The 27,044-nt window shown below is 50.1% G+C and overlaps 1 protein-coding gene across 1 annotated transcript in view; it reads left to right on the top strand.

Moving 5' to 3' along the window:
• Positions 1-27,044, top strand: part of LOC144754759 (L-threonine ammonia-lyase-like) — a 279,218-nt gene that overhangs the window by 138,095 nt on the left and 114,079 nt on the right. The window contains exon 7 of the mRNA XM_078642948.1: positions 21,470-21,566. Within this exon, the coding sequence (XP_078499074.1) occupies positions 21,470-21,566 (97 nt within the window). The remainder of the gene's footprint in view (positions 1-21,469; positions 21,567-27,044) is intronic.

Here is a 27,044-nt window from a genome sequence, read left to right as displayed (position 1 = left end):
TAAGTCCCATGCTATCACTCAAGGAGTTCCGCAAGGCTCGGCGCTGAGCCCCACTCTTTTTAACCTGTACGTTCAACCTTTGGCGGAGGTGGCGAAGAGTTGGGGTCTCACTATGGTGTCATACGCCGATGATACCCAGTTGGCGGTGGCTCTTAATGGGGACTCTGACCAATTGGCATCGAACTTTGCGGATGGTTTGAGGGCTGTTGCTAGTTGGCTTACTGCCAACTGTTTACAACTCAACGCCCTCAAAACTGAGGTGATGGTACTAGGGAAACATCCTAATCTGTGGGGTGCTAGCTGGTGGCCTAAGGAGCTGGGACCCCCCCCAAAACCTGTCTCCCAACTCAAAAACCTTGGCGTCTGGTTGGATTCCAAACTAACCTTCTCATTCCACACTAAGAAGGTGGCATCCACGTGCTTCAGCATTTTGCGTGGTTTGAGGCCTATCCTCAAATTTTTTGATGCCCCTACCCGCCAGATGGTGATCCAAGCTAGCGTACTATCAAGGCTCGATTACGCGAGCTCATTGTTCTTGGGCGCCAACCAGGCAGAAGTCTTGCGACTTCAACGGGTGCAGAATGCGGCAGCTAGGGCCCTGGTGGGCCTACCGCGCTTCTGCTCAGCCCGTAGTACAACTTTCAACTTGCACTGGCTGCCAGTAACCAGACGTATAGAGTTCAAGGCCCTCTGCTTTGCATTCAAAAATTTTAAATTTGACACCCCCATCATACTTCAGCACCTTTTGTCCTTGTACACTCCTTTGCGCAGCCTCCGTTCTGCCGGCCAAAACTTGGCACTTGTCCCCCGTTTCAAAAAATGTCGACTGGGTGGCCGGTCGTTTGCGGTCCTGGCCGCTAAACTATGGAACGCACTCCCGGCCTGCATTCGCTCTCTGGAGGACCTTTTTGTTTTTAGGAAAGCTGTTAAAACTCACCTCTTTCCCCTGCCTTATTAATCACTCCCTATCTTTTCTGTGCTAGTAGTTGTGTTATCTGTTCTAGATATAGCGCCGGGACGCCCCTTGGCTGGGGCAGCTGTGCGCTTAAAAAATCCAAATAACATAACATAACATAACATATCCACCACCACCATGTCCACTACCACGTCCACCACCACATCCACCACCATGTCCACCACCACCATGTCCACCACCATGTCCACCACCACCATGTCCAACACGTCCACCACCACATCCACCACCACCATGTCCAACACCACATCCACCCCCACCCCCACCACGTCCACCACCACCACGTCCACCACATCCACCGCCACCACCATGTCCACCACCACATCGACCACCACCACCACCAAAAAGTCCACCACCACCACCACATCCACCACCATGTCCACCACCATGTCCACTACCACCAGCACGTTCATCACCATCATGTCCACCACCACGTTCACCATCACCACGTCAACCACCACCACCACGTCCAAAACCACCACCACGTCCACCACCACCACAACCACCACGTTCAACACCACCACGTCCACCACCACCATGTCCACTACCACGTTCACCACCACATCCACCACGTCCACTACCACGCTAGTAAGACCGAGGTCATGGTTTTTGGCAGACAGCCGGATCTTTGGGGAGAGAGATGGTGGCCGGGGGAATTGGGCCCTGCTCCTACCCCAGTCGCCGAGCTTAAGAACCTCGGGGTCTGGTTGGACCCTTCCCTTACGTTTGTGTGTCACACCAAACGCACGGCGGCCTGCTGCTTTGGCATCCTGCGCAGGCTCCGTTCAGTGCTTAAATTCTTCGATGCTCCCACCAGGCAACTCATGATCCAAGCCACAGTCATCTCAAGGCTGGATTATGCGAGCTCCTTACTGGTTGGTCTGAATCAGGCGGAGATTGGGCGCCTACAACGGATTCAGAACGCCGCTGCAAGAGCGGTAGTAGGCCTCCCAAGATTCTGTCCTACCTCTAATACCCTGCGGTCATTGCATTGGCTGCCGGTGGCCCAGCGGCTCCAGTTTAAGGTCCTCTGTGTCGCCTATAAAATTCTGAAGGGGTCTCCAGCAACGATCCTTATGGCCCTTCTCGCCCACTATATCCCAGCTCGACTCTTAAGATCTGCAGACCTAGAACTAGCTGTCGTGCCGCGCTTCAAGCGGAGTCGAGCTGGAGGACGCTCGTTTCGAGTGCGTGCGGCGGTCCTGTGGAACTCCCTGCCCCCGGCGATTCGCGCTATGAGGGATCTGTTTTCTTTTCGCCGTGCGGTGAAAACTTTTTTATTCCCTTAGTTTTTCTCTATTGGTTGCTTATTGTTTAGTTGTGTTGTGCAGCTACCTTGTCGGGCGCCAGGACGCTCCTTCGCTGGAGCATCTGTGCGCCAAATAAAAACGCATAACATAACATAACGTCCACCACCATCATGTTCACCACCACCACCATCATGTCCACTACCATGTCCACCACCATGTCCACCACCACATCCACTACCACCACGTCCACCACCACATCCACTACCACCACGTCCACCACCACGATGTCCACCACAACGTCCACCACGTCCACCACCATGTCCACCACATCCAGCACCACCACTTCCACCACTACTTCCACCACCACCAGCACATCCACCACCACCACATTCACCACCACGTCCACCACATCCACCACCAACACGTCCACTACCACGTCCACCACCACCACATCCACCACCACCACGTTCACCACCACCACGTCCACCACCACCACTTCCACCACCACATCCACAACCACCATGTCCACCACCACCACATCCACTGCCACCAGCATGTCCAACACCACCATGTCCACCACCACCACATCCACCACCACCACATCCACCACCACGTCCACCACCACCACATCCAACACCACCACCATGTCCACCACATCCACCACCACCACATCCACCACCACAACGTCCACCACCAGCACCACCACATCCACCACCACCACCACCACATCCACCACGTCCACTACGATGATCACCACCACATCCACCACCACCATGTCCACCACCACCACCACATCCACCACCACCATGTCCACCACCATGTCGACTACCACGTCCACCACCACCACATCCACCACCACCATATCCACCACCACCACATCCACCACCACCATATCCACTACCACCACGTCCACCACCACCAAGTCCAAACACCAGCACCACCACCATATCCACCACCACCATGTCCACTACCACGTTTACCACCACAACCACCACCATGTCCACCACTACCATGTCCACCACCATGTCCACCACCACCTTGTCCACCACGTCCACCACCACATCCACCACCATGTCCAACACCACATCCACCACCACCCCCACCACATCCACCACGTCCACTACGATGATCACCACCACATCCACCACCACCATGTCCACCACATCCACCACCACCACCACATCCACCACCACATCCACCACCACCATGTCCACCACCATGTCGACTACCACGTCCACCACCACCACATCCACCACCACCATATCCACCACCACCACATCCACCACCACCATATCCACTACCACCACGTCCACCACCACCAAGTCCAAACACCAGCACCACCACCATATCCACCACCACCATGTCCACTACCACGTTTACCACCACAACCACCACCATGTCCACCACTACCATGTCCACCACCATGTCCACCACCACCTTGTCCACCACGTCCACCACCACATTCACCACCACGTCCACCACATCCACCACCAACACGTCCACTACCACGTCCACCACCACCACATCCACCACCACCACGTCCACCACCACCACGTCCACCACCACCACTTCCACCACCACATCCACAACCACCATGTCCACCACCACCACATCCACTGCCACCAGCATGTCCAACACCACCATGTCCACCACCACCACATCCACCACCACCACATCCACCACCACGTCCACCACCACCACATCCAACACCACCACCACGTCCACCACATCCACCACCACCACATCCACCACCACAAAGTCCACCACCAGCACCACCACATCCACCACCACCACCACCACATCCACCACGTCCACTACGATGATCACCACCACATCCACCACCACCATGTCCACCACCACCACATCCACCACCACCACCACATCCACCACCACATCCACCACCACCATGTCGACTACCACGTCCACCACCACCACATCCACCACCACCATATCCACCACCACCACATCCACCACCACCATATCCACTACCACCACGTCCACCACCACCAAGTCCAAACACCAGCACCACCACCATATCCACCACCACCATGTCCACTACCACGTTTACCACCACAACCACCACCATGTCCACCACTACCATGTCCACCACCATGTCCACCACCACCTTGTCCACCACGTCCACCACCATGTCCAACACCACATCCACCACCACCCCCACCACATCCACCACCACCACCCCACCACATCCACCACCACCACATCGACCACCACCACCACCAAAATGTCCACCATCACCACATCCACCACCACCACGTCCACCACCATGTCCACCACCACATCCACCACGTCCACCATCACCATGTCCACCTTGTCCACCACATCCACCACCACCTTGTCCACCACCACCACATCCACCGCCACCATATCCCCCACCACCACCACGTCCACCACCACCCCACCACGTCCACCACCACCACGCCCACCACATCCACCACCACCACTCCCACCACATCCACCACCACCACCATGTCCACCACCACCACGTCCACCACCACCACCATGTCCACCACCACCAGATCGACCACCACCAAAATGTCCACCACCACCACATCCACCACCACCATGTACACCACGTCCACCACCACCACGTCCACCATTACCATGTCCACTACCACGTCCACCACCACAGCCACCACCACCCCCACCACATCCACTACCATGTCCACCACCACCACATCCACCACCACCACCATGTCCACCACCACGTCCGCGTCACCACATACACCTCCACCACCACCACCATGTCCACCACTACGTCCACCACCACCATGTCCACCACCACCATGTCCACCACCACCACATCCACCACCACCAGCACGTCCACCACCACCAGCACGTCCACCACCACGTCCACCATCACCACATCCACCACGTCCACCACCACCACTTCCACCACCACATCCACAACCACCATGTCCACCACCACCACATCCACTGCCACCAGCATGTCCAACACCACCATGTCCACCACCACCACATCCACCACCACCACATCCACCACCACGTCCACCACCACCACATCCAACACCACCACCATGTCCACCACATCCACCACCACCACATCCACCACCACAACGTCCACCACCAGCACCACCACATCCACCACCACCACCACCACATCCACCACGTCCACTACGATGATCACCACCACATCCACCACCACCATGTCCACCACCACCACCACATCCACCACCACCATGTCCACCACCATGTCGACTACCACGTCCACCACCACCACATCCACCACCACCATATCCACCACCACCACATCCACCACCACCATATCCACTACCACCACGTCCACCACCACCAAGTCCAAACACCAGCACCACCACCATATCCACCACCACCATGTCCACTACCACGTTTACCACCACAACCACCACCATGTCCACCACTACCATGTCCACCACCATGTCCACCACCACCTTGTCCACCACGTCCACCACCACATCCACCACCATGTCCAACACCACATCCACCACCACCCCCACCACATCCACCACGTCCACTACGATGATCACCACCACATCCACCACCACCATGTCCACCACATCCACCACCACCACCACATCCACCACCACATCCACCACCACCATGTCCACCACCATGTCGACTACCACGTCCACCACCACCACATCCACCACCACCATATCCACCACCACCACATCCACCACCACCATATCCACTACCACCACGTCCACCACCACCAAGTCCAAACACCAGCACCACCACCATATCCACCACCACCATGTCCACTACCACGTTTACCACCACAACCACCACCATGTCCACCACTACCATGTCCACCACCATGTCCACCACCACCTTGTCCACCACGTCCACCACCACATTCACCACCACGTCCACCACATCCACCACCAACACGTCCACTACCACGTCCACCACCACCACATCCACCACCACCACGTCCACCACCACCACGTCCACCACCACCACTTCCACCACCACATCCACAACCACCATGTCCACCACCACCACATCCACTGCCACCAGCATGTCCAACACCACCATGTCCACCACCACCACATCCACCACCACCACATCCACCACCACGTCCACCACCACCACATCCAACACCACCACCACGTCCACCACATCCACCACCACCACATCCACCACCACAAAGTCCACCACCAGCACCACCACATCCACCACCACCACCACCACATCCACCACGTCCACTACGATGATCACCACCACATCCACCACCACCATGTCCACCACCACCACATCCACCACCACCACCACATCCACCACCACATCCACCACCACCATGTCCACCACCATGTCGACTACCACGTCCACCACCACCACATCCACCACCACCATATCCACCACCACCACATCCACCACCACCATATCCACTACCACCACGTCCACCACCACCAAGTCCAAACACCAGCACCACCACCATATCCACCACCACCATGTCCACTACCACGTTTACCACCACAACCACCACCATGTCCACCACTACCATGTCCACCACCATGTCCACCACCACCTTGTCCACCACGTCCACCACCACATCCACCACCATGTCCAACACCACATCCACCACCACCCCCACCACATCCACCACCACCACCCCACCACATCCACCACCACCACATCCACCACATCCACCACCACCACCATGTCCACCACCACATCGACCACCACCACCACCAAAATGTCCACCATCACCACATCCACCACCACCACGTCCACCACCATGTCCACCACCACATCCACCACGTCCACCATCACCATGTCCACCTTGTCCACCACATCCACCACCACCTTGTCCACCACCACCACATCCACCGCCACCATATCCCCCACCACCACCACGTCCACCACCACCCCACCACGTCCACCACCACCACGCCCACCACATCCACCACCACCACTCCCACCACATCCACCACCACCACCATGTCCACCACCACCACGTCCACCACCACCACCATGTCCACCACCACCAGATCGACCACCACCAAAATGTCCACCACCACCACATCCACCACCACCATGTACACCACGTCCACCACCACCACGTCCACCATTACCATGTCCACTACCACGTCCACCACCACAGCCACCACCACCCCCACCACATCCACTACCATGTCCACCACCACCACCACATCCACCACCACCACCATGTCCACCACCACGTCCGCGTCACCACATACACCTCCACCACCACCACCATGTCCACCACTACGTCCACCACCACCATGTCCACCACCACCATGTCCACCACCACCACATCCACCACCACCAGCACGTCCACCACCACCAGCACGTCCACCACCACGTCCACCATCACCACATCCACCACCACCACCACCACCATGTCCACCACCACATCCACCACCACCGTGTCCACCACCACCATGTCCACCACCACCATGTCCACCACCCCCAGCACGTCCACCACCACCACCACCATCATGTCCACCACCACGTCCACCATCACCACATCCACCACCACCACCACCACCACATACACCACCACCGTGTCCCCCACCACCATGTCCACCACCACCATGTCCACCAGCACGTCCACCACCACCATGTCCACCACTATCATGTCCACCACCACCACGTCCACAACCTCGTCCACCACCACATCCACCGCGTCCACCACCACATCCACCAGCACATCCACCACCACGATGTCCACCACAACGTCCACCACATTCACCACCACGTCCACCACCACGTCCACCACCATGTCCACCACCATGTCCACCACCACCACTTCCACCACCACAAACACCACCACCACGTCCATTACCACATCCACCACCACGTCCACTACCACCATGTCCACCACCACATCCACCATCACATCCACCACCTCCCGCACATCCACCACCACCACATTCACCACCACGTCCACCACATCCACCACCACGTCCACCACCACCACATCCACCACCATCACCACGTCCACCACCACCACATCCACCACCACCATGTCCACCACCACCACGTCCACCCCCACCACATCCACAACCACCATGTCCACCACCACCACATCTACTGCCACCAGCATGTTCACCACCACCACCACCATCATGTCCACCACCACGTCCACCATCACCACATCCACCACCACCACCACATACACCACCACCGTGTTCCCCACCACCATGTCCACCACCACCATGTCCACCAGCACGTCCACCACCACCATGTCCACCACTATCATGTCCACCACCACCACGTCCACAACCTCGTCCACCACCACATCCACCACGTCCACCACCACATCCACCAGCACATCCACCACCACGATGTCCACCACAACGTCCACCACATTCACCACCACGTCCACCACCACGTCCACCACCATGTCCACCACCATGTCCACCATGTCCACCACCACCACTTCCACCACCACAAACACCACCACCACGTCCATTACCACATCCACCACCACGTCCACCACCACCACATCCACCACCATCACCACGTCCACCACCACCACATCCACCACCACCATGTCCACCACCACCACGACCACCACATCCACAACCACCATGTCCACCACCACCACATCTACTGCCACCAGCATGTTCACCACCACCATGTCCACCACCAAGTCCACCACCACCACATCCACCACCACGTCCACCACCACCACGTCCACCACCACCACGTCTAACACCTCCACCACGTCCACCACATCCACCACCACCATGTCCACCACCACCACATCCACCACCACCACCACGTCCACCACCATGTCCACCACCCCGTCCACCACATCCACCACCACCATGTCCACCACCACCACATTCACCACCACCACATCCAACACCACCACATCCACCCCCACCACGTCCACCAACACCACGTCCACCACCAGCACCACCACCATATCCAACACCATGTCCACCATGTCCACTACAATGTCCACCACCACATCCACCACCATGTCCACCACCACCATGTCCACCACCAACACGTCCACCACCACCATGTCCACCACCACCATATCCACCACGTCCATCACCACATCCACCACCACCATGTCCACCACCACATCCACCACCAACCCCACCACGTCCACCACCACCACGTCCACCACATCCACCACCACCATGTCCACCACCAAAATGTCCACCACATCCACCACCACCACGTCCACCCCCATGTCCACCACAACATCCACCACTTCCACCATCACCATGTCCACCTCGTCCACCACCACCACATCCACCACCACCACCACCACATCCACCGCCACCATATCCCTGACCACCACCACGTCCACCACCACCACCACCACCATGCCCACCACATCCACCACCACAACCATGTCCACCACCACCATGTCCACCACCACCACCATGTCCACCACCACCAGATCGACCACCACCACCACCAAAATGTCCACCACCACCACATCCACCACCACCACCACATCCACCTCATCCACCACCTTGTCCACCACCACCATATCCCCCACCACCACCACAACGTCCAGCACCACCACCACCCATTACAGGTAAAGTGTCACTGGAGGGCAGGGGTAATAGGAGTGTCAACCCCGGCTGTACACTGGCTATTTAAGGATGCATTGAGTGCGAGGAGACAGGAATAGGCGCTAGAAGTATTACACCAGACCCAAGATACATTTTGAAGTGGCACAATGTCACAGGGTCTCCTGTAAAAGCACTCGCAGCATCTCTACCTCACAGTGGCATACCTGCACGAGCCTCTCACTCAAAACAAGCATTAGCATAGCCAATAGGTCTCACCTTTGAGACCTTATAAATGTTTAGCCATGCAACACTTGATGTTGTTGCACCAAGGATATTGTGCTGGATAACTAAACACTTATAATAAGGTCCTAAAGGTGAGACTTATTGGCTATGCCAATGCTTGTTTTACTTATTTCCCACCTCTTATATAAATAGAGTAAGAAAAGTTTTGAATTTGCACGCACAGCTTAGCGCAATACTTGTTAATAATGATTAAGATTTGGGTAAACGTGTGTGTATATCTATATGTATATATATGTGTGTGTGTACATATATATGTGTGTATATATATATATATATATATATATATATATATATATATATATATATATATATGTGTGTGTGTGTGTGTGTTATTTCCAGCTGCAGCACATATGTACTATGATGTTATATTTATCAGGGTATTATAGACAATAACAGTAACGGCAAAGATACAGAGGCTCCACTTGGAAAGCGTTAATGTAAGTGTCTCTAAATGATATCGCTTGCTGCTAGATTAACCGTATTTGTTGCAGAACATCTGTTAACATCTTTTATTTCAATGAAACAGTCATTAAAATCTAAATGTAACCATGCACAGAAAAGCTCTAAACAACTTACAAGGTTATTAATAATCTTGGCCACCTTATCCTTCAGACCCTGGAACAGGACTTACTGCCTCTGCCAGGACAAATATACGACCACGAGTTTGTTAGTGTCTACCACCAAACATTTGGGAGCATTCACAAAGTTTCGAGATAGAACAAGCCTTCAGACACTCACTCCCCTCTCCTTATATGCAACTTACTCCCACTTAATATTGCGCTGTTGTGGGTTAACATTATGTAGGAGTAAATTCATTTACAACTGCTAGGTCACCCTTACTAAATTCCTACCACTAGTAAAACTAGGAATGTGCGCTCATAAAACTACAGCTTGAGCACACGTGGCTTTATGAACCAAACCCTTATTCTATTTAAAGATATACATAGTTTACTATGCATTTTTTATTGTGTGAGATTACTGAGTCATACAGTATTTCTGATCTAAATCTATGACCACCTCCTGGAGTAAGCGATGACTGCTCGACCTAACTATTCTTGAAGAGTCAAATGTAGAAAGGGAACAACCTGGTGGTGTAAATGGATTGCAGTCATACATGGGGCCTTAGGACACCAGTGGTAAACAACTGTATGCATCACAGATACAGCATAGTGACCACTGGCTGCCTCCAGCCCAGAGAAAAGTCCTCCCAATGGAGTGTTGTGCAAGAAGCAGAATACTTGGGAATGAGAGAGGGTCAGTTTCTTAGAGAGATAGCATGAAAGCATGCAGACATGGAGTAGCACAAATTGTGAAAGGTTTACAACTATATTCTTCCATAGGTAAAACAAAGTTTGCTCTACTGTTCTTTCTCGATAAAGGAATTGGGGACATTGTTTTTTTATCATTGTGATCTTATCCTCTTTGAAGGGGATAAGGTCCTGATACATGCTGCCTTTGGTGGTGTGTGACCTTCACAGACTGAACCATAGAGCAAATGCTCCACCATCATTAGCTCTTGTCTCTCTGCTGCTTCTCTGACTTCTGGAGTCATAAAAGGAGCCGGAGGGCAGTACTGCGGATCAACTAGCACTTTTTGTGACTCAATTGTTCCATAGACCGACTCCAGATGAAGACACAGACCCCCACAGGAATTTTCTGCACATAGCCTACCTTCATCTTCGTGACTCTAGCGATTTCATGCCATTGACTTATATTTTGCAGTGGATTAGGTATTACCAAAACCCTTCCATTGCAGCAGTAGAAAACCACCGAATTTCACAAGATTGGTTCCTGTGAAGCCCAAAGCCAATGCAGTAAAAGAGAAATGTTCATATTGGTCAGCCCAGGGCACTACAGGGAAATCACATATCAAAAGTGGGTATGCTATGTTATAATGTTATGTTATAAAGGTATTTGTAGCGCGCACTGCTACTCAAGAGTGTCCTGGTGCGTGGGGAAACAATAACATGGGAGGCAGCAAGGGCTAGATGGATTGTTTAAACAGATGAGTTGTTTTTAGCCGTTTTTTGAAGGTGGACAGTTCCTTAATGTGCAGAAGATCATCTGGGAGAGCATTCCATAGAGTGGCAGCCTTGACCGTAAAAGACAGCCCGCCAAGACGTGCTCTCCGAAATCTGGGGCTCACCAGCCGTCTTTGCAGAGCTGAGCGCAGGGGGCGGCTGGGAGTATAAAAGGCAAACCTGGAACTGATATAGGCAGGTCCCGAGCCGTGTAGTGGCTTGTGTGTCATGGTCAGAGCTTTAAACTGCACACGCTGAGCAACGGGCAGCCAGTGCAGGTTGCTCAGCTGCTCGTGAACGCTTAGGCATCTTGGGATGTTGAATAAAAGCCTAACTTCAGCCTTCTGAATGACCTGCAGCTTTCTCAGGAGGTACCCTGGGATGCAGAGGTACAGGGCGTTGGCATAATCCAGGCGAGACAATATAAGCGCCCTGGCCACCGTCTTTTCTCTAGCAGAGCGGGGAAGCAGGGGAAAGAACCTCCTCAGGGCTCTGAGTGTGCCAAAGCATACCCCTGACAGTTTCTTGATCTGCTCATGGAAGCCTAAATCGCCCCCAAACCAAATTCCCAGATTCTTAGCCACTCCACAATCTCCTGTGGGACAAGGAAACCCCGGAGGCCAGAGGGACTCTCTAAAAGCAGGAGGAAAGTGACCATAGAGAAGCACCTCCGATTTCTCTTCATTGCATTTCAGGCTAGCCTGAGCTAGCCATGAAAACACCGATGAAAGACACCGATGGGCCACCTCAGTCTGAAGGTCATCACCCTTCCACGTGAAGAGAAGCTGGGTGTCATCGGCATAAGCCATAATTTTAGCACCCAGCTTCTCCGCCAAATAGATCAGGGGAGTAAGGTAGACATTGAACAGAAGGGGGCTCAATGTGGACCCCTGAGGAACACCAGTGGCCACTCTGCTATCTGATGAAGAGAAGGGGGGGCATCCACACCTGTTGGGTACGGCTGTCCAAGAAGGATTTGACCCATTCCCAAGCCGTTCCAGAAATGCCAATATCGGATAGGCGAGAGAGGAGTTGGAGGTGGGGTACTGTATCAAAGGCGGCAGAGAGGTCGAGCAAAATCAGAGCCGCTCTGCCGCCCCCATCCAGGCACTCCCTGATGGCCTCCGCAATCTCCAATAGCGCCGTCTCTGTGCTAAAAGATGTCCTAAACCCGGATTGCGCCAGGTGAAGAGCTCCCGAGGATTACACAAATCTCTCCAGTTGTTTAAAAGCCACTTTTTCACACACCTTAGCTAAAGCTGGAAGAAGGGAAATAGGGCGATAGTTGGAGAGAAGTGTGGAATCAGCTGAAGGTTTCTTAAGGAGAGGGAGGAATTTAGCATGTGTCCATTGCAGGGGCACTCTTCCAGAGTGCAGTGAGTTATTGACCAGCCTAACGACCTCCGGAGAGACTATCTCCGCCACCCCACTCACGACCCTAGCAGGGCAGGGGTCTGCGGGCGAACCAGATTTTAATGATTTTAGGATGGCTAAGAGGTCTTTCTCCTCTGCTGAGATGAAATGCGCGAAGAGTTGCTTGGGTACGGAGGTACATGGGGCGAGTAGTGTAGATGGAGGATATTGTGCTAGGGGGGTAGTCCGAAGGCTGTCTTGTATCTTTTGGATCTTGGCAATAAAATAAGTGGATAGGTCATCACACCATTGGGAAGAAACAGGAGGGGAGGAGAGTTCAGCAGCGGGTGACAGGAAGCTGCGGACAATGGCGAAGATTTCTCTGCTGTTATTCTTGGCTTTAGAGATCCTATCTGCAAAGTAGTTGCCTTTGGCTTCTTTAATGGCAGCGTAGTACTCCGTCTAGGCGGCCCGAAGAGCCATCTTCGCACGGGTGCAGTACTCCCGGCGCCAACCCCGCTCTAATTTTTTACATCCCAATTTTAGTGATTTAAGGGAGTCGGTGAACGATGTCTGAGAGGGAGAGCTCCGTGGGTGGCATTTCGTGGAGGACTGAGGGAGAGAGTTGATGGCCTGGCTGATCCAGTTTGAAAACCTCTCCACTGCTCCATCCAGATCTGCAGCCTCGTCCGGGGGTGTGAGGGACAGTACTCTGGACAGGGCCGGGATGTTAATATTCTTAGGATACTTACCAGAGACCTTACCAGCCTGCAGATGGGAGCTACCAATACTCCATGAAAAACAGGTCAAAAAGTGTTCCGACCAAGTGACAGGCCTGGGAGCTGATACGTTAAGCTCGAAGTTGGAATATACTGGATCTAGTAGGTGTCCACATTTATGAGTGGCAATCAGGACCCGCTGGGTCATATGGGTCAAGTTGCAGAGATCCGACAGGTCTCTCGTCCCTGGGGCCAGCGGGTTCTCCAGATGGATATTAAAGTCTCCTGACAATAGAAACCTGGAGAACCGGAGGACACGTGAGGCAATAACCTCGTCAAGGGATTTAAGAAAGGTACTAGGCGGGCCCGGGGGTCGGTAGACCAATACCCCACCCAGAGTGAAGTGCGGAGAAATGTTCAATGAGAACTCCAACGCTTCGCCCTCCATAATTTCCCCTGTGAGTTCTTTGGTAAGCGTCCACATTTCTCTGAACACAATTGCAACACCACCCCCTCTACCTGACTGACGATCTACCCTAACTACCTTATACCCCTTAGGGATGGCTAATTCAACCACTGGGGAGCAAGAATCATTCAAGCAGGTCTCTGTAACAAATAGCAGATCCAATTGTTCGTCAACAATCAGCTCATGGACATCAGCTGCGTGTTTCACCATGGACCGTGCATTAATGAGAGCCGCACAAATGTTAGATTTCAGTGCTGTGGGTGGGGGGGGTCAGGCTTGTTCATGAGAAAGTGAAAGTGACATGAGGAACAAGTCCTCAGCCTATCATTAAGGACCTCCCACTCTCTAACAGACCCGCAGGAAACCTTGTCTAGCCTTAGTAATATCTCTCGGTCATAGGAGATCCTTTCAGACACATCTCTGGCTGTGTCATGGCTAGCGGTCCTGGCCCTGTGCGCTGCCGAGGCGCGGACGGGCGCAGACGGGCTTACCTTAGGCGCACCTTCGGCGTGCAATTGGCGCGCCCGCTGCGCGCACGAGGACACATGCGCGTTTTATGGCGTGCACCCCCGAGCAGCTGGACCGCTACCTTGGGTCCAACCGCACTTCAGGATACACCCAAAATGGCGCCCCGCCCTCCACACAATCGGCACCAACAGCCGCGGTGGACCGGGGCAGGGGAGGCCACACAGGAAGGTAGGAGATGCTCTGACAGTGAACATTTTTAAAATACGAAGCTTTGATGTGCAAAATAGCAGTTGTTAAAAAATGCTCAGCGCCTGCATCTAAATCATGCAAGAGCCGTCCGTGTGATTCCGGCACCAAATGTCATCAGGTTAAAATACAAATGCGGTAAATGCTGCTCCTCGCTATCGCAGTACCCCCAGTGTGAAACAGGAGCTGCCACCACCTTATTATCCCACTGCGAGCCCTGTGAAGTCTGCCGCTTTATAGCGTGCACCCCCGAGCAGCTGGACCGCTACCTTGGGTCCAACCGCACTTCAGGATACACCCAAAATGGCGCCCGCGCTCCACACAATCGGCACCAACAGCCGCGGTGGACCGGGGCAGGGGAGGCCACACAGGAAGGTAGGAGATGCTCTGACAGTGAACAATTTTTAAATACGAAGCTTTGATGTGCAAAATAGCAGTTGTTAAAAAATGCTCAGCGCCTGCATCTAAATCATGCAAGAGCCGTCCGTGTGATTCCGGAACCAAATGTCATCAGGTTAAAATACAAATGCTGTAAATGCTGCCCCTCGCTATCGCAGTGCCCCCAGTGTGAAACAGGAGCTGCCACCACCTGATTATCCCAGATAATAGAATAGTGGACATAGTAGAGTGGACATAGTAACGGGTGTGTCTAGTAAGACAATGGCGTAGGGAGACATATAATCATATACAAAGAAAAAAAACAAGCACACCCAATCCATTACATTTTGTCTGTCAATTTCCAATAGTCAATATACCTCACATAGAGGAAAGGTGAAATTCAGCACTCATTGCCAGAGAGCATATGCTTTAGCAAGACATGCATGGCTGGAAAGATACCAAAGCCTTCAATAAAACACTGCATGTTATTGTTGAACACCATTTTCGCACACAAAAATAAGCTTGCACCTTATCATCATCATAAAATAATGATCGTTGCTGCATAACACACTATTGAAGTAGGTGTTCTAGATAGAAACAGGGCAGAGGCATCTATTAAGTGCATGAGATCCAACCACATCAAGGTAAAAGAGCATATGAAACAAAGGAGGAAGACTTGATGAACAGAAAACTCAATCCTTTCAAATGGCAAAAATACCCAAAAGATCAAGGCATTTCCGCAAAGGCACAGGAAGTTGCATAAATATTTCAATGATCTGTAAGTGACGAGCATTTGCTTTGTAATCCATTTCAAGTAAACGTTAATCTGTTGGACAGGTGTTCTATCTCAAACTCAATTCTTTAGGTTTCGCCTATTATCATTCGCTTGCGAATGTAATAGGCGAAAATTCAAGGGCTCGATCGACTAGTGAAACCACTGCGGTTTCTTCACAGTGCATGTGAGGTCACGTGGCCACAAAAGCGGGTTACGTGACCACACAAGCACGCGCATCTCCCTAATCCGCCTGCCCCCACCAGGCTCTCCCGCCCCCATCCGGCTTCCCTCCGCGCATCTGCCTGCCACACTTCTCCCCTCGCTCGCATTCCCACCCCCCCACCAGGCTCTCCCGCCCACATCCGCCTTCCCTTGTACCCTCTTAAGCCTTACGTCACAGACCGGTTTATTTACATAATTTGAGTGGTCGTGGCTATACGAGCAATCTGCAGTCCTGTGCTGCCTACCTTCATAAATATTGAGAAACATTTCCCTGCAAATTACTTCATTTGCCGCTCTCTCCATACTTGTATCTTACTCCATCCTCTTCGATTTATATTACACTTTCTCTATTCGTTCACAACCGCCCCTTCCCCTCCCCCACCACAGATCACTTTTACTCCCGCGTCTCTTTAAACACAGCTTGCACTTTGCTTTCTAGTTTAAAAGCTTGACAGTGTGTGTGCCTTTTTCTTCAACTAATAAAACTATTTGTGCTAACTGTACTTCTAGCCTTCCTCCAAAATGTCTCTTTTTCTCTCTGCCATCAAAACAGCAGCATGCAAGTTTCCCGGCACCAGCACCGAACGGGTGCAGTGCATTCTCTTGCTAGACTAGAGCTGAGTGAGGCCCGCATCCGGTTTCCAGCGCTCTGCGCAGATCTGCACTGCATTCCCCAGTGCTTGGAATTTGTTCACAGCTGAGGCTAAACGGGGGCGGGGAAGCACCACCAAAGTGGGTCTGCTTCATGTCGTTTTCTTCGTCAAATTACCTTAGTGCCTTTGGTTTACCGTGGATATTAATGTCACTTTATCGTATACAAAAACAATATGGTTTGCATTTTTGTATTTACCAGCGGTGTTGGACCCGGTCCTTTGGGCAGGTTCACCCCGTGACTTTTTGCTTTTTCCTAAGCCTGTTTTTGGAACCTGGGATGGTGATTTTAGGCCTCTGCGCACTTTTTCACTGTGGTACAGTGTAAAGTGCGTGTGCTCTCTGTGTAGGTGTGGTGAGTGACCTGCCCTCCCATAGGAAGGAATGGGGAATATGTATGCCCCTGGTAGATTCCTGATGCGTGGGGAGTGCAGGGTCGAGTTTGATATGTGTGAACTTGTGAGAAGGAATGCTGCAGAATGGTGTATGCGGCATGGCTGTGTGTAGTCTAGAAGCGCCACTTTTAGAAGTTGGCATAATTGTGTAGTGAGTCTGCTGGTTCGTGATTGGCTGATGGGCCTGGCCCAGGAGTGCCTGGGCCTGCTGGTAGATGGACTGTCTGGTGAGTAGGACGGGGTCTGCAGGGCCCTGGAGGAGGGGGTCTGAGTCAGCCGTAGATGAAAGGCCCCATCTGCTGTCAGGGATGGGAGGAAAGAGCGTCTGGTGGGACCAGGCTGTGCCTGTCGGCCCACCCTGCTGGCTCTCCCTTCTGATGGCCCACTGTCACCTCTGACCTGAGGCTGACAGGAGAAGGAAACCAGATACACCCAGGGCTTAGGGGCTCGCTTACACAAAGACTTCAAAAGACTTCAAAGCCTTTTCTGTGTATAAGAAGGGGCTGTGTTCCCTTCCAAGTTCTTCTTGTCTTGTTCTGTTGCTGACTGGAATCTACCCGGGGCGGGCGCTGCCCAGCCCCTGGAGGCGGGAGGACTGCTGGGGGACTCTTCCGGACTGTCCCCCTGCCTGCTGCATTTCTTGGAAGACTTTGCTGGTCAATAGCGCTTAGGAGCGCTTTATTTGCCTTTCCTAGCACTTGGGAGCGCTTTGCCTATTTTTCTAGCGCTTTGGAGCGCTTTATGGCCCCCAAGCGCTGGAGAGCGCTTTATCTGTACTTACAGCGCTACTTGGCCCCAAGCGCTTAATAGCGCTTCAACTTTTATTGGGTGCTGTTTGTATCGAGGGTGCCACCCCTCGGATCGTGGTTCCCCGCCTGCCTGCCTAAAGAGGAGGGCCGCTGCGCTGCCCGCAGCGACCCGGAAGTGGTCGGCCGGCCGGCCGGCCAATCTCAGCGCGGCCGGCCGGAAGCCCCGCCCCCCGCAGTCGGCGGGAAGAAGAAACGAAGGCGCGGGAGATGGCGGCGGTGCACGGGGCTCCTCTTGGCTGAGGGAGCCCCAGGGAGACGAGGCGGCCGGTTGACAGGGCTCCCATGTGCCGAGGGAGCCCTGCCGAGGGGAGAAGACTCGTGGTCGGCTGCTGGGGGCTCCCGTGTGCGGAGGGAGCCCCGGCGAGGAAGAGAGAGGTGCCGGCAGCCGGGAGGACGCCGCAGAGAGCGGCGCGACGATGGAGCCTCCCCGCAGCAGAGCCGGTGAGTGCAGGGCTGCGGGGGAGGAAGCTCCGTGATGTTGCTGGCGGTGCCGGTAGAGGCACAAGGTCAAGAGCGGTCCCGTGGGGCAGTGGGCCGCTCCAACGTGAAGATAGTGATGCGGCAAGGGTGGCCCCGGTTGGCAGTGGGTCGCCCCAGCGTTGCTTAGAACCCCGAGAGGCTCCGTAGGGGCGCAGGTCAGTGCCTGTGTAGGCACAGCGCCCGGGGGCATTTCTAGGTACTTTAAGAGCCTGAGTTGCTCAAGGGGGGCCCATGCTTGTTATGTGAGGAGCCAGTGCGCTCCATGGCCCCTGATGACTGTCAGAGCCCCGTGGCTCCCGCTTCTGGCGCAATTCGTTTAACGGGGCATTCCTTTTGGTCACGAGTCCCCAGAGGGGGGACTCCAACGGCTGGGGGCATACCTTGTCTTCAAGAGCCTGTGTGGCTCCAACGTTGGGCACGTATAATGCCAGAGCCTGGGTGGCTCCAACATGGACCTAGCTGTTTGTAGAGCCTGTGGGGCTCCAGCGTGGCGCAGTTTGCGCCTGAGGGCCAGTGAGGACCCTGGCGCAGTGTTGAGGATTCTCCAGCTGCCCAGCAGTTAGTGGGCAGCTGCACCGTTTAGGCGCAATTTCAGGAGAGAGTCCCTGTGTGGGACAGCGAGGGCACAGTGGTGCCAGGCCTTCCCAGCTGCGCAGCACTTAGTGCCAGCTGCAACGTTTAGGCCCGTGTGAGTGTTACCAGGGGCCCAGCAAGTAGTGGGCCCCTGCATCGTTTAGGCCCCTGACATTGAGACTCAGGGCGTTCTAGCCCCAACAAGGCCAGTTGGCCTAGGGACTGCCACAGATGGTGGCTTATGTAGGTCTTGCGCAATTGTATGGTTATTTGCACCTCTGAATGTGATTTCTTGCATCATGTCTTATTCCTGCACCTTTGAATGTTTTTAGACATCATGTGACTTTTGCGCTACTGTATTTTTCTGGTACCCCTGAATGTATTTTTATTGCATCATGTGCTTTATTCTTAAACACCGCTGAATGTGTAGGTTTATGCATTATGTGTTTTTCCTTACTACTCCTCTGAATGTGTTTCCTACATCATGGGTAATGTGTTCTTGCTTAGACCCCTAAATGCTGAGTGATACTTAGGGGGTTGTTCTTTTTAGTACAGGTGGTCCTAGTGAGGTCCTGGTCCCCTGCGTGACAGTCTCCTGAGGGTTTAGGGTTGCGTAGGTGGTACTTACCTGTTCCCAGTAGTTACTGGATGTGATCTATAACTGTTACTTTGTGTTACAGTGAAGTTTATATACTTTTATTCTAATTTCTGACAACTATTTCTATATCTGCAAAGTGTTGATTCTGACAGTGGCCCATGTGGCCCTGTCTTGTAAATAATCCCTTGTGAATATTGCCGTGCCAGTTGGCACAATGTACATGTGTGATTTCTATCTGATATGCTTTGACAATACAAAAGTTATTTTAATATAACCTTGTGTGGAGTCTCTTTTGTGGTGTACCTAGTATGTTGTCGCTGCTGTGCGCTGGCGCAAATGCTTTACACATCACCTCCGAGTTTAGCCTAGACTGCTCGTGCCAAGCTACCTAGAGGGTGAGCAGGGGTTATCTTGGCGTGTGACTTCCTTGCCCTGACTAGAATGGTGGTTTCTGCCTGGCTTTGGCGTCAGCCTTAGCCTACCAGAAATAGCCGGTTCTAACAAGCGGCATTTAAAAATTTTTGGGCCTACATTTCATGACCAGTAAATACGGTTTCTAGTCACTATTTCCAGAGGGAGTGTCGCCTCTCACAGCTCTCTGGAGGCGAGGCTGGACCTTATCAAGACAAGCACTGGCGTTGCCAATAGGTTTCGCATATGGAAAGTTGGAGCTATTGGTTTTGTAAATGACATTTTATATTTATATCGTTATTGGCATTGTCAATAACAATATATAAATATAAAATGTCATTTACAAAACCAATAGCTCCAACTTTCCAAATGCGAAACCTATTGGCAACGCCAGTGCTTGTTTTTTGTAGGAATCCACCTTAAGCTCGGTCTGTCCAAGGAGAAATGTATCTAACTTTACTGTACACAATTAACAATGCCTTTAAAATATAATCATTGCATATTCAATATTCAATACTTTTAAAAATGTAAACTCTTGTAAAACGTAATGAATACCAACTTCCAGAGCACCGTCTCATCCTTCCAAACCATGTTCCATCCGCTGAGTCAACCACCAAAAATTCAATCTTTCCACAGAGACATTCCAAAATCCATCCTTGCGGGAAGCCATTCTTCCAGAAACCATCACTTTGCAGTGAGGAAAGTCATCCAAATGTCAATGCCCCATCCAAAAGTGCATTCTTCCAAACAGCAATCCATCAATATTTCACAACAATTATTGATTAATGTAGGGCATCGTTTTTTTCAACAGCAGCAGCTTATATTGTAACTTGTTTTCTATTTCTGTTGCAGGGCGTTGAGCCTGAAAGGTTTCCAATTTTACAGCAGTCCATAAAAATGGATTACATCATCAAAGATCAAGACGGTATTATCAACCCACTGTATGGAGGTAAGGAATTTTTCCACATTATATTAACACCAGACCATGTAAGATTACAATGCCCCATTAAACTTGCTTGAGTCTGTGCTGTATGATTTTTTGTTTTTTGCAAAGCAAAGATGCAGTTACTCATGGAAATAATCAAGTAACGCATACTCACTATGCGTTGCAGAGCTACATGTACCATTAAGAAGTCTACATAATATTCTGACCCTTTGTGTAAGCCCTAGTAATGAATGAAGAACAAAAAAGTACAATCTGAAGCATCTTCATGAAATGTAGCAGTTACACAGGTAGTAGGACTGTTTTGTAAAATAGATGCCTATTAAATGTTTATGTAATTGTAAACATGCACTCTTCATTGTTATTTTTCACAGCGTTAATAGAGACGCACTACTCAAAGAGTAACTAAGCGTCAGATGTACTAACGCTCCATTCTAGAATTTGATCACACATTGCGTATCGACTTAACAAATGTAATCATATTTTGCACTCCTAGGTACATACTAATAGGTCGTTTCACAACACATCAAATTGAAGGGGTAGAATGATCTTCCTCATTAATATTCATTAGGCAGGTCTCAATTTGTGACCCCCTGTGATTGGCTGTAATCATAGGGATGGTGGACTTCGAGGGTCATCAGACCACCAACCTTGTGACTGCATTCCAAAACGGAAAATATATTTTAAAGGCAGCTTATCGTCACCTTAAGGGAACTGATGTTTATTTTAAAAAATAAAAAAATTCTGTTTTGGAAACTTTCAGGGTCAGCAGGCAGTGGTCCACTGTTTACTCCTCCTGAGTTTACCACCTAGATTCACAAAGGGGAAAGGGTCCAAAGTGAATGCCTTCACTTTTGTGAATTAGCTAAAACCCTAACTTGGGAATTCGGTAACTGACCAGTGGTTTATGACCAGACTTATGGTAACAAACCATTGATACATAACATACCGACTTGCCGATTAGAAGGACTGCCCCATACATGCCCCTTCTAGTACTTTAGAAAATGGGATTTCCTTTGAACACAGATCTTCTAACTGGTAGAATCACATGGTTAACAACCACAAAATCCCTTAGTGCATCTGGGCATAGGCTCTTTTGCATCTCCTATTGATGCAGATGTGTGATGTGCGGGTGACAATCTGACAGGCAGCAACAGTAATGACATTTTCAATGATCTCCTGAAGGTGGACATGTTTGGTTGTTGTTGAAGACCCATGAAAAGTTTGTTCCAGTTCCCAGAATGAAACCAGAGACTTATACGGAATAGCGGTAGCACCCACCACATTAGCTTGCTCACCCTACCATCTTCTGCTTTAATATATTCTTTCTTCATTTTCACCCACTGCGTTCTGTGCTGATCACGAGGTGGCATGGTGTTACTCTATAAAACTCTGAAACTAAATAAATAGCTGTGTGCCATCATCACACTGATAGAGAGGGATCCACTCACTGGACACCAAATGCTGCAACGGCTCCATACAGACGTCAAATAATATCAGAAATAAGATTGAGACCAGTGGAACTCGAATTTGCATGGCTGATGGGTCTGACTAACTCTCCTCCGCTTGCACCATCTTGGTTCTACCATACGGAATAGAGGATGACCACTTCAGAGCAGAGCTATCAATGCCCTACATGAATGCATCATCACTGGCTGCATCAAAAGCTGCTGAGAGCTGAAGGAGCATCAGCAGGCTGACCCATTCCACTCTCATGACATGTCCATCACCTGAATAGTGGTCTTCTCTCAGGGCCGGAGCAGCAATAGAAACATTCAGACTGAGAAGTACACAGTAAGCTCTGTGCACGCATTGGTGACACAAGTAAGGGAGAGGATGTAGCCTTACGGCTAGAGCGGTCGACCTTGAAGCTGGGGGACCAGGTTCAAATCTCGGCAACGATGTTCAACATCCTCTGATTCTGGGCAAATCACTTAGGGCCATATGTAGGAAGGCAATTTTGCGATTGCAAACAACGAAATTCACCAAATTTCAGCATTTGCGATCGCAAAATAGCTAAGTGATATGTATGTAAGCAAAACAGCCTCGCAAAATAAGAAATCGCAAATTTGCGATTCTCTATTTTGCGATTGCATTTAAGGAATCGCAAATTGAGATTCCTTAAATGCAATGTATGAGGTCCAGAAAAAGTGCAATTTGGCCATAAGGAATCGCAAATTTCCACCAACTTCAAGTTGGTGGTAATTTGCGATTTCTTTGAAAAATTTCCTTTTTTGCATTTTTCAAAGTGCCATGTGGCAAACATACATGCCCTTAGGGCATGTATGTGTGCCACATGGGCACTCATGCACATTTCGGGGGTGCAACAGGGTGTCCTTTTGACACCCTGGCACCCTTGAAATTGCATTCTCATTTTGCAATTCCCTAATTGAGAATCGCAAATTGAGAATGTCTTTCCATTCATTCCTCTGGGCCTCTAGGCCCATAGGAATGAATGGGGAGGTATTCCTTAATTACGAATTGCAATTTACGATTCGCAATTAAGGAATATGTAGGATTCGCAAAATTATTTGCAAATCCTACATACATAGGGCCTTATTTATGAAGGCCTTGCGCCGCCGGTGCGTTACTTTTAACATGGGAAAAAGTGGCGCACCAGTGGCGCAAGGCTTTCATAAATAAGGCCCATAGCATTTTGCGATTCTCAAATAGCGATTCTCTAAAAATCGCTATTTGAGAATCGCAAAATGTAACTTTCATACATATGGCCCTTTATCTCCCTGTGCCTAACAAAAATGAGTTTGTCCTCATGTAACAAAACTGTTGCTCGTGTAAAGCGCTCTGATACCCGATGTCTTCTTGGGTCTAGTTTGCGCTATATAAAACTCTAACAAAATGTGTTTTAAATTAAGTAGGTGAAAGACTTATTTTTTAAATACTTGAGGAAAGAAAGACGAGTAATGGGGCAAATATTCACCAGGTCCGAGGGTTGAATTCTAAGAAATTTCAAACAGTAGACCAGATTTGGTAGTACCGCAGCCTATGGAGGAAATAAAAACAGGGAGCCAAAAAAGCAACGAGTTCTGTGAATAGAAATGATAAAACCAAATGCAGGCATTTAGTCCACAGCAGAGGTTGTGAGTTTTTTAGGTTGCAGAAGTAACATAAAGGTATCATCCAACAGTAAGGGGACACGGCCCCAAAGTAAAATGGTGCCTGAATTTAAGGAAGTAGAGACTGCTTTTTCAAAACACTCAACCTAATGGTAGAAATTTCTGAGAAAGTATCATGGCTTTAAGCCTTCTTTAAAGATGTCCTCATTTATCGAAGCTCATTTTGCAGGAATATATTGGTTGCCAGTCGTGAGGACGTGTTATTTTGCGGATTCATAAGGATAGCTACAGATTGAACAGCTCTGCATTTGCTGTGATTGAATTTGTAAAGCACTGTGCAGTGATGCTTTCATTTCCTATATATATGGTTGGGTAAATGTACACTCTGTGAAATTGAGATCTGCACTTTATAGTTGTACTGGTTCCTGCAGCGTGGGAGCTGTAAAACAATCTCTTCAGTTACTACAGATGGATGTGTGATGGTTACACACACTGTGGGTTGGAAAGGGATGTTTATAGTTATGAACGGCAGTTAGTGGAGCATAATGTATATTATTTCTACAATACAGGGGTATTTTACTTGGAAGATGTGCAAACTCAGGGAACTGCAATTAAGTGCTCGAATGATGTATAGGGAATCAAAGTCCTATCACGTGGCGTAGATCGAAGTGTACAGTGAATCGGATGCATATGTTCCATTATTATAATTAGAACGAAAATGTTTCACATAACATTGGAGTTAAATGTTTGGCTGGGTTTTTCTCCAACGGCAAAACTACCTTTTCTTTGACAAATAACTTTAAGCTTAGACTTTCAATTTGATGAAAGTTTTGATCCAACACGTTCTAATATTATTGGGATATATGCAAAGAATATGTGATTGCAATTACCTACTTGGAATGGTTTGTGCATCGCAATTAGAAAATTGCAATTCCTAATCTACAAAAATTTAAAAGCTGCAAATAGTGATTCCTAATGGGGTCACAACAGATTTAACTCCTTAATAGTAATGAGGTAGGTCACAATTTGTGACCTATTAGGAATTGCAGCCATCGCAGCAGCGGTGGCCTGCTGGAGTCAGCATTCCACCATGTCTGGGATTGCTTTTTAATTAAGCAACGTTTTTTTTAAACACAGCCCAGTATCCTTAAAGGAAAATGGGATGCATTTTAAAAAAAATGAATGAAACATTTAAGTTGCATTTTTTTAAGAGTAGGAAGTTGTCCTTTCGACCACTACCTTCTCTTAAAATATATTTGTTTCAACATTCACAAAGGGGAAGGGGTTTCATGGGACCCTCTTCCTAATTGCAAATGGTTACTACTTCCCTTGAGAAGTGGGTAAAAAACGAATGTATTATGACTATCTTTCAGATGCAAAACATTCGTTCATAGCACTGCAATTCAGTGTTTGGAAGGGACGCCCTAAACATGCCCCTTCCAAATACCTGATTGCTAAAAACAAATTGTGATTTGGCAACGTTACCAAATCACAATTTGTGCTCTGTACAAATGGAAAATAATGTTTGCGGTCGGTAATGGCCCAATTCTGAGACTTAGGTTGCTTTTTTGCATATGCATGCTAATTCTCTGAATTCCTCCCAATGGGTAAAAACCTTTCTCATTCATAATGAACTCACGGACAATAACTAGGTGTGTATTTTTCAGTCCATGGTAAGATATGGTTTGATAACAATTCTTTTAATCTTGTCTTCTCGTCACATAAAATTTCAAGAAGAGGTATTTCAAAGACAGCAGAACAGCCAACGCGTTTCGCCCCACGCGGGGCTTCCTCAGGGCTGTAAATACAATATATCAATAGGTCATATTTGTGACCAGTACATATATTTGATACATAGGTGAAACACATACAACATAATAACATTTAATGATACTGAGTGGTCCTTCAAATGTTACTTTATACATCACTCCTTTCTAAAATCACAAAACTCTATTTTTAGCCAGTGTCAAACGGAAGAAAGAAACACACCGAAAAGGAACACAAATTAAGCCAAAGAAGAAGAAGAAATGGAAAGCAATAAAAAGAAAAGGGCCATCGAACAGTGTGTGGTTGAGGATGCTATATATGTCTGAAGAACAATCCGAAATCCCACATCTAGAACATGTTGTGTCCTCATTTTAAACCAAAATAAAATAGGAACAACAAAGAAAAAGTGTAAACCGACTGATTGTGATGCTGATAACCAACCAGCACCACTATCTAGACCCAATAATCAGAAAACCACCAAAATCTATAAACATACAAAGACCCCACACGTGAACCCATCTGTAATCCAAGATAGTCGGATAGATTCTTACCGAACTTTCACAAAAATTCACTTTCAAAAATAAGTCACTTCTACTCTCCGTTACTGTTTATATCAGTGCTAGAAAAATTAAAAGGAGAAGGG

This window comes from Lissotriton helveticus, chromosome 5_1, assembly GCF_964261635.1.
Source record: "Lissotriton helveticus chromosome 5_1, aLisHel1.1, whole genome shotgun sequence".
In the NCBI taxonomy this organism is placed as follows: domain Eukaryota; kingdom Metazoa; phylum Chordata; class Amphibia; order Caudata; family Salamandridae; genus Lissotriton; species Lissotriton helveticus.
Note: the sequence above shows the minus strand (reverse complement) of the source record. Positions and strands in the feature narration are given on the sequence as shown.